This window comes from Penaeus monodon, chromosome 1, assembly GCF_015228065.2.
Source record: "Penaeus monodon isolate SGIC_2016 chromosome 1, NSTDA_Pmon_1, whole genome shotgun sequence".
Lineage (NCBI taxonomy): Eukaryota > Metazoa > Arthropoda > Malacostraca > Decapoda > Penaeidae > Penaeus > Penaeus monodon.
In genome coordinates, this window is record NC_051386.1 from 63,157,105 (window position 1) to 63,167,104 (window position 10,000).

The 10,000-nt window shown below is 35.7% G+C and overlaps 2 protein-coding genes across 5 annotated transcripts in view; one reads left to right on the top strand and one right to left on the bottom strand.

Moving 5' to 3' along the window:
* The window catches only part of LOC119575466 (dehydrogenase/reductase SDR family member 12-like), a 9,654-nt gene extending 5,287 nt beyond the window's left edge, over nt 1-4,367 (top strand). Inside the window, 5 exon segments of the mRNA XM_037923112.1 lie at nt 47-182; nt 635-751; nt 1,615-1,695; nt 1,697-1,718; nt 2,043-4,367. Coding sequence (XP_037779040.1) covers nt 47-182; nt 635-751; nt 1,615-1,695; nt 1,697-1,718; nt 2,043-2,155 — 469 coding nt within the window. The 3' untranslated portion in view covers nt 2,156-4,367.
* Nucleotides 4,368-5,252: 885 nt separating this feature from the next.
* The window catches only part of LOC119575474 (UDP-N-acetylglucosamine transferase subunit ALG13 homolog), a 10,196-nt gene continuing 5,448 nt past the window's right edge, over nt 5,253-10,000 (bottom strand). For all 4 annotated transcript variants that reach the window (XM_037923131.1, XM_037923122.1, XM_037923139.1 and 1 more), the window contains one exon: nt 5,253-6,978. In XM_037923131.1, the coding sequence (XP_037779059.1) occupies nt 6,396-6,896 (501 nt within the window). In that variant the 5' untranslated portion in view covers nt 6,897-6,978 and the 3' untranslated portion in view covers nt 5,253-6,395. The remainder of the gene's footprint in view (nt 6,979-10,000) is intronic.

Genomic DNA, 10,000 nt, shown 5'->3' on the forward strand with positions numbered 1-10,000 from the left:
TTAGCATATGCAGATTCAGGTTTCCCCTCTTTTTTACCCCAACCAGAAGCGAGAAAGCCAGAGTTGTGGTGGTCACGTCTGGAGGAATGCTGGTGCAGAAGCTCAATGCCGATGACCTGCAGTTCGAGAAGATGAAGCCTTTTGACGGAACAATGGCTTATGCCCAGAACAAGAGACAGCAGGTTTTTTATTTCTTTTTTTTTTTTTTTCTCCCTCTCTCTTTTATTCTTTAAATGTCTCTTCTTATTCTTATTTTTATTTATTTTTTTTTTTCTCTCCACATTTCATCTATAGATATTTAGTCTTCATTTTGAAACTGAATTTAGTGTTGATTTCCACCAGTTTGCCCAACTTTGGGGGAAATGATTGTACATCTTGCCCAGTAGAATTAAGGTCCCAAAAATTATTTGAAAACTTACATATGTGTTACAAGGCTTTCCACTGTCCCCAAAAGGAAGCGGCTTCACAGGCATTCAAACATTTCCCAGGAATGTGTTATCAGCCTTGGAAAAAACAAGACATACCACCAGAGACCCTTCGCATAGAGGCTCATTTGGGGACCTTAAACCAGAGTAAGCCTGGAAAGATGGATTTGATTGCTTGACTATAATTTATTCGTTTGTTGTAATTAAAGGTGGTGATGACAGAACAGTATGCAAAGGAATATCCTGATGTTCACTTCTCCTGTATGCATCCTGGTTGGGCAGACACACCTGCAGTGAGGAATTCCATGCCAGAATTTTACAATAAGGTCAGTTTTTAATAATAATAATAATAATAATAATAATAATAATAATGATAAATCATAATCATAGTATTGAAAATAGTACTGATAATAATAAAATGGTGATATCAAATAAAATTTATTCAAATATTGAAAACAATTTTACAAAATGTAATGATTGTACAGCAGTATATTTTCTTACCTCCATTTCCTCTTCTACTTCCTATCCCATTTGTTTGTTCTCCCTTCCCTTTTCCTTTTCCTTTTTCCTTTCCTTCCCTCTCTCTTTCCCCACCTTCCCCCCCCCCCTCTCTCACTGTACTTTCCCTTTCCTTGCCTTGCCTCTCTCCTTTCCTCCCCCACAACTAGTATATCTTAGATAAGCTCTTTTATGACTTCATTTATTTATTTACTGAAAATTTTCTCCCGCATCAATATCTAAGGTCTTTAGCAGCATAAGCAAAATATAGTGATAGGGTGGAGCTTGTAGAGTGAAATCCCCAGGCAAAAAATTTTTGGTTCACAAGGCATTGTTAGCAGGTTTTCAGACTGGTCAGTGGTCAAAACAAATGTGCCAGACATCAAAGGTCACACAGCATTTTGGCAAAGTATTGTGGCAACAAGGGTAAAAGTGAATTAATGTTTAGGATAACTGGACAGAAGAAAGGATGAAGAATAGAATGAAAAGGAAAGGAGGAGAAGAAAAGATCACGCATAATTAGTTGAGGCAAGGGCAGAGATCCAAGGGAAGGATGATCCCCTACGTTGGGCCTCAGTCTCCGCCTCCTAAGCACCCCCGTGACAAGAAGCAAGGGTTTGGGGGGGTTATGGCTGCATTAGATAGAGACAGAGCAAAATATTCTTCAAGTAATTCTGTTTTTGTATTGCAGATGAAGGATAAGTTACGAAGCCCCAGTCAGGGAGCAGACACGGCTGTGTGGCTGGCTATTTCACCTGCTGCTTTGGAACAAGCAGTCTGGTCTTTTCTTCCAAGGTAGGAACTTTGTACATTAATTACTCTAATGTGAGGGTGGTAATGGGTTTAGTGTATGTTATGGAGAAAGAGCAATGTAAATCCATAAATGGTATGTTTGGAATGCAGTAGGTTGAAATAATTGTGACAGACAGAGGGAGAATGAGGGGGGGGGGGGAGTACGAGAGGACAAGTGGAGGAGTGTGTGAGAGAGGGAAAGAAACGTCGTGAGGGCATAGGACAGAGAGATAAGAAAGTGACGGCAAAAGAATTTAAACAGGAGATCAAGAGAGGGGGAAGGAAGAGAGCAAGAGAGGTAAACAATCATTTCCAATTTCCTTTCAGATCGCAGTCCAGCAGCTACACATCTTCCCTTGGCCTGGACGAAAGTCTGCACCAAAGACGAAGAAAACTTCATGACTCTGCTGAACGACTTGGCAGCCAAATTTAAAGCATAGGTTACCGAGATCTTCTGAGCATCATTACCTCTTTTTTTTCTTTTGCTTTTTCTTTTCTTTTCTTTTGATTTCCTTTGTCTTTCTCATCAGTATTTTGGTTAATTAATATGGGGGGGTAAGAGGTTTATTAAATGTACCGTACTGTTCTCTTGTCAGCTAGACCTAACTACCTCATTACTCCACTTATCATCATTTCCATCTTCATGCAGCTTACATTCATAGAAATGAAGTTCCTCATATTCCTTAAGATGTAAAGAATGAAAAAAATGCATGTATATACATAAGTAACAGGGATGTTCTGGAGTATAAATAATTGCTAATGAATGGTAATCAACCATGCATTTAGTTATTACTGCATGAATATCTACAGAGTACAGTCTAAGTGCCTCTTCACCATTTATTAAAAATAATCTTGCTGTCAGGAGATAAAAAACTAATCTTTTAGAACTTTCCCATGAAAAAGAAGATACTCGAGGATCAAAACACACACGAGAACAGAAGAACCGTTTGTGTGATTTTAGTTGATGTTCGTGATTGATAGATGAGCACTCACGGCCAGAACAATCTTCTTTAAAGATGTAATCACACCATGAATGTGAAATGAAATTTACTTATGATCAGTGTAATTATCTAAGTTTTTATATATATAAGTATATAGATAGGTAAAGATATAGATATAATTCTGCCAGTGATTTTGTCTGTCAGTTATATACAAAGTCTTCAAATTCTCTAGTTAATGATTTAGACACTATCACTCTCAGATAGAGATCAGAGGCATAAGAAGGGGTAAAGGAATAAAGTAGAATGTAGGTTGGTAATTTAAATATGATTTAACATCCTCAAATATTAATGAAGTCACTACTAAAGACTTCATAATCAATTAATTTTTTGTTTTTTGTAGGTTTGAAGCAACTTCTTTGAAAAGATAACCTTGTAAGATGTTTCAAGGGTTTTAATACTAACTAGGGGTACGATGTAAACAAAGAATTTCTGAACAAAATATTCCCACCTCCCCATCCTAGTCTTATTTAGCAAAAAAAAAAAAAAAAAAAAAAAAAAAAAAAAAAAAAAAAAAAAAAATAAATAAATAAATAAATCCCCTCATAATGATGATAATAACAAATTAATAATTTCAATTTACTCTAGAATACACTTCACATAGGTTCAACATTTACACTTTGATCTGATATATTTGTCTTAGGCATATTGTCCTCTTGTTATTAGCTGCCATAGTCTGTGGAGCCATGGTGTTCGTCCCAGCTATGTTTGACCACACTGTTTGTCTGGGCTGTGCATTGATACCATACAATGAGTCATGACAATCTCAACCTTATGCAATTGTATAAAAGTTTGTATCTTTGCCCAATCATTTCAGACACAATCTTGTGTTAAATAATCCAGAAGTATGATGGAATTCTGCCAGAATATATGAAAAATATATAAAATGTATGGAAGAAGAAGAAGGGAAAAAAAAGCATATCATTTTATACATCTGATGGATGTAGCAGAAAATTGTTCAGGAGCATGGTAAACATTGCATTGTGAACTCCAGATAGTTTTACTTTATAAAATCAGACAATCAGTTTTCATCAGTTACATCTTAGCAGAATATTAAATTTTTACATTGGTTTTTAACATGAGTGGCAGTTTATAAAAGCCAAAAGTCTGCTCTGAGATTTCCTTATAAACCTATTTGCTAGTGACATGCCTTTCTTGAGGTGGTATCTTTAAAGATGCTGCTAACATGTTACCAAGAATTGCACAAAAGAATTTTTCACTTGTGATACTAAGAGAGGGTTCCACTTATGCTTTGATTTAAGCCGAGAGAAGTCCTGCATGGAAAAATGATAGGAAACAAATGCTCAAACCTTACCTCAAAATTTCAAATCTCAAGAGTAGGTAGGTCCAACACAAAAATGTAATTTATTATATAATCTTACCTGTATTAGGTCTCCCTTTTGAAGGCCTTATACCATTAAATATAAGTCATAGTTAGCATGAAAGTTATCAAGGACCTTTTCAGCACAATATCAACCAACTTCCACTTGGTGAGGTGAACCGGTCACTCACTTATAAATTGTTAAATGCAGAATAAATTGTTATAGTTGTGAGAGGAAGATGTAAATAATTTTATCTCATGTCTCTGCAATACTGAATATATTTCAGTATTAAAATGTAAACTTTGTCCAATAAAACCAAATTACACAATCAATGGAATTTTAGCAAGAGTGTTTACTGTATTTAAAAAAAAAAAAAGTGTAGGGGACCTGACAAATTTTTTTCATATGCTTAACTGCTATAAAAATGTCTTAGGGAAAATTAATCTTGCTGGAATGGTCTACACACAGTGATCTTCACTGCCATGAATTCTTTGGTCACCGAAGCCTTTTCGCATTTAATAATTCTGTAAATTTAACTCAAAGCACATCAGTCTGACGGACTCTCTCAATTGAAAGTACATTCAAGTTGTGCCATTTTATTTTACTTCATTTCCTGTCTTCTATTTCTTATTTCATTCCTTATATCTTCTTGTGTTTCTTCTTCCTTATTCCTTTTCTTGTTTCTCCTTTTGTTCTCCAAAGGATCTGCACACCTCAACATGCATCCTAAGGTCACAGAACTCACTGATACACATCCAATAGATAGACACAGTAAAAGATAAGATATATTTATGTATATAGAAAGCTAGACTTCATAGGCAGACAGATATATTTGGTGTACCTTGATCTTCCATCCATAAAATCTGTTTTTTCGAGCCTGAACAATATATATATATATATTTTTTTTTTATCAGAGATCAATTGTAAATTTGGAAAATACTATATATATTGTACAAGTTTTTAATTCATATGTACTAAAAGCAATTCATATACAAAATAAAATTCTGACACCAGTTTTGCATACTGATAAAGTGTACGGACTTGCTTGGAGTTGAATATGTAGTATCAAGTAATCAGGACATTAATCTGGAAGTTCTGTCATATGTATCTGCAACTTTACTCCCTCGTTTACATGTAAATAAATATCCTCTCTTCCTTTACTTTCCATGTAAGAATCTGAAACTAACTACTTTGCAACTTGTAATGAAAAACCAACAAACTTTTCTCATATTTTTAATGATATTATTGGAATACAATGAAAAAGTAATATAATAATTTCCTCAGGGTTAGTTGTAAGGGCAAAATTTCAGAACCAGTTTTAATGTTTAAGCTGTTCAACCCCAGCCTGTATGCAATCGATAACATGCAATACTGGGTAACTGTATAAATAAGAATGAGCCTATAAAGTAAGTATATATTAACCAAGTGAATATTACTAAAACTACACTTCTGGCATCACAGGAGGACATGCACATCCAAAGGTGTTTTTGGCCCATTTAACTGAGAATACATTCATTAAATACTTTGTTACTTAAAATTTTATCTATAACAAAACATCGACATGTTCGTATTCATCATGCACTGGAATCTCATGATTTAAGTGAACACATCAATGCCTATGTTACAGATGAGTTTAAGCTAGCAAAGTATTTTTTACATTTCCAACCAAACGGTCTAAGAAAGCCTTTGGATACGCATGCTTTCATATGTGCATCTTATGTCTATGTTGAATTGTATGTGTGCAGGGTAGAAAAGAAACTTTTCCTTGAAACAGAGAAACTGATTGCTTGATTATCTTGAGCCTTCTACACCTAAAGAATTTTGGAAGGGGACGATTCAAACTCATTTTGCTGTGAGTGAGAGACAAATTAACACACTGACATATGTGGAAAATCATCCCAGAATTAAAGTTGGAGTAATGGACAGAGGTCACCATAACAAAGAGCTAAATAATAAATGTATATGACATGATTTTAACTCATATACAAATCTGTTTTTGATTTTAAACTTTATACATACGTGTATCCAAAGTAAAATTTGTAGTCAAAGACAAAGTCAAGCAAAAAGAAAATTCATAGATGGAACTCTTGACCTGTTCACAGATACAAGATTTTAAGAAATGCAAATAAGTGAAATTGAAGACAACAACAACAACCAACCAAAAAAAAGGAACTTGATGTTTTACAGTAAACTGAGAACATACTACTATGTCACTTATTATCCTGTCTCATTTTGTTCTGCCTCCCATAAAAATAAATAATAGTAAATTTAATCTTCCTAACTTTATCAGCAAGACCAACCATAAACTCTATATTTCCAGTTTGGAATAATACAACCAGCTTAGATAATACAACAATTGGCTAAAGAACTTTTATTACACTATCTAGATACTTGGCCACAAGTTTGGGTCGGCCGGGTTCATAAGCTTTCAGCCTCTTCACGTCTAAATTTTCTAGAGTTTCTTGCACTGTGGATGGATAACAGCAAAAACATAATTCAGATTTGGAGAGTTCTTCAGCGAGCTCACTCTGATGATTCTCCATCAGTGTGTTATTAATGACCGCAATCAGTGGTTTCCCTGCTTCAAGGGCCTCTAGACACGACCCGGCTCCTGCATGACTTACAACCAGATCTGCTGCAGCAAAGTCCTCCGCAATACTAGGCTTCAGGCGGAAGAATGACACGGTCACGCCATGACACTTGTGAGTAGGAGGAATAAAGTGTCCCTGACCTATTTGCAAGACGAGACTTGTATATCCCTTGGAGTGAAGAATCTTTAGTGTCTCCTCCTCTGACATCACCTTGATTAAGCTGTCAAAGTGAGTTGTTCCAACTGTGACAAATACCTTTTTCCCCACCATCGCCTTGGCCCTCTCGTCTGTGATCTCCGTCGGGTTATTCTTCTTCTTCGGCAAGATCGTTCTTACACACAACCTCGCAAACCTGAGATGTAGGATTACGAATTTGTAAAACTCCTACTTTGTTTTTTTTTTTTTTTTTTTTTACTCATAAAAGGAAACTAAAGGGAATAAATTATTATTCGAACAAGATAACTCAATCAAGTGATCAATGAAGCTGTTATTTTTGTCAGAAGAAAACTTGTAATCATATTACAGTTTATCTCAAAACCTATGTCAAGTGAATCAAAACATATCTTCAATAATACTTTTTCTGAGGTTCTTATTTCAAACTTTAATAAAATGTTGTATTGCATATCATACTTATAAAAAAAAAAAATCTGATATTCAGAGGAAGAGAGAGAGAGAGGGAGGGAGGAAGAGAGAAAGAGAGAGAGGGAGGGAGGAAGAGAGAAAGAGAGAGAGAGGGAGGGAGGAAGAGAGAGAGAGAGAGGGAGGGAGGAAGGAGAGAGAGAGGGAGGGAGGAAGAGAGAAAGAGAGAGGGAGGGAGAAAGAGAGAGGGAGGGAGGAAGAGAGAAAGAGAGAGAGAGGGAGGGAGGAAGAGAGAAAGAGAGAGGGAGGGAGGAAGAGAGAAAGAAAGGAGGAAGAGAGAGAGAGGGAGGGAGGAAGAGAGAAGAGAGAGGGAGGGAGGAAGAGAGAAAGAAAGAGGGAGGGAGGAAGAGAGAAAGAAAGAGGGAGGGAGGAAGAGAGAGAGAGGGAGGGAGGAAGAGAGAGAAGGAGGGAGGAAGAGAAAGAAAGAGGGAGGGAGGAAGAGAGAAAGAAAGGAGGAAGAGAGAGAGAAGGAAAGAGAGAGAGGGAGGGAGGAAGAGAGAAAGAGAGAGGGAGGGAGGAAGAGAGAAAGAGAGAGGGAGGGAGGAAGAGAGAAAGAGAGAGAGAGAGGGAGGGAGGAAGAGAAAAAGAGAGAGAGGGAGAGAAAGAGAGAAAGAGAGGGGGAGAGAAATAGAGAGAAACACAGACAGACAGACAAACATTCAAAGGCAGAAATTAAGATAATGAAAATAAATTTGGAAACAGAAAGAAGAGTAGCAATACATAACCAAACAAATTTTGCTTACCTTTAAAATAGTTGCAAATATACATTACATATACTGTACATATGCATACATACATACATATATGGATGGATAGATATAAATAAATATATATAGTGTATATATTATATATGTGTGTGTGTATATATATATATATATAATATATATATATATATATATATATATATATTATATATATATAATATATATATATATAGTATAATATAGTATAATATAATATAATATACATACAATATATATAATATATAATATAATATATATTTATATAATATAATATAATATAACATATGTAATAAAATATATGTATATAATATATATAAAACAATATACATATATATATATATAGATATATATATATATATATATATATATATATTATATATATACTATATATATATATATATATATATATATATATATATATATATATAACATATACAAGGGGATTCAAAAAGTTTATGGAAAAAGTTGGTAACTAAAAATCATATGGAAAGATTCTGATTTCAATACACCTGAATATTCTTGTACCATGTTATAATGTGTTCAAACATGAACCCTTAAATGCAGATAACAACACATTGCCGCCAGTTGGAAGTCATGTGATCTGCACCACATCAGAGCAGTTCTTTTTACATCTTCAACCGATGGAAAATTAGTCCCTTTCAATTATTTTTTAAAGCTTGGAAACAAAAAGAAGTCAGATGGGGTTAAACTGTGGATGTCAGACGATTTCGCATCGAAATTCACGCGGCACAGCTCTTGTCTGCCGAGCGCCGTGAATGGGGTGCATTGTCGAGGTGGAAGAGAACACATTGATGCAGCTTTCAGGACATTTTTCTGAGATTTTTTTAAACGAGTTTTCTCAAAATGCATTCATAATAAGCAGATGTAATCATTTTCTTGCTCTCAGGGAAGTCAACCAGCAAAATCCCCTCTGTATCCCAAAAGACAGTGACCATGACCTTGCCTCTTGAATGCTCAGATTTTGCTGTGACTGTCCACTTCCACCCCTGAGCAGCCACTGCTTTGATTGAATTTTGTCCTCAGGATCGTACTGGTAGAGCCATGTTTCATCCTCTGCCACAATTCTCTGCACAGAAGCTTCCAAGTCCTCATCCCACTTGTTCAAAATTTCCATGGAAAGATCTACCCTTGTTTGCTGCTGATCTGGCCACAACAGCATATGGACCCATCTAACAGCCAACTTGCTTAGCCCCAAACTCTCCACCTGAACTGTGTGTGCAGAACTCACAGAGATGTTGAGTTTGTCTGCTACTGATTCAGTGGTTATTTGTCTCCTCTTCAATCATGTCGAGAACAGCATCAGTATTTTCCTCACAAACCGATGTCGATGGCCTGCCACTGTGGGGCTCATCTTCAATTTCGTTTCTTCACTTCTGAACTGACTTATCTATTTGTAGGTTGTTGATTTCCTTGGAGCATTGTCACCGTAAGCTTATTCCAGAGCGTCAATGATGTGCCTATTCTCCCAACCGAGTTTCACCATGAATTTAATGTTTGTCCTGGCCTTGATTTTGGGGGATTCCATGTTGCTTGAATGGTGCCTGGTTTCAAACTAGTGACGATGCGTGATTGCTACATTTAAGGGTTTGTTTGAACACATTATAACATGTTGGTACAAGAAAGTTCAGGGGCATTGAAATCAAAATCCTTCCATATGATTTTTAGTTGTAGACTTTTTCCACACACTTATTGAAGTCCCCTCGTATACATATAATATATATATATAAACTATATAACATATATATAATATATAGATATAATATACATCTGATAACCGAGATCAATACTCCATCTCAGAGTTCATTAGTATCTGTTAGTCTGAAACGTGTAGTGAGAAGAGAGTCAAAATGTTGTGTCCTTTTTCCTGACCAGCGGTTCTTGACTGGGGACGAGAGGAATTACTGGGGCCCAGAGCAGAAAAAAAAGTGGGGATTTCTTGAACTTCTTTGAAAATTCTCTCTATGAGGATTT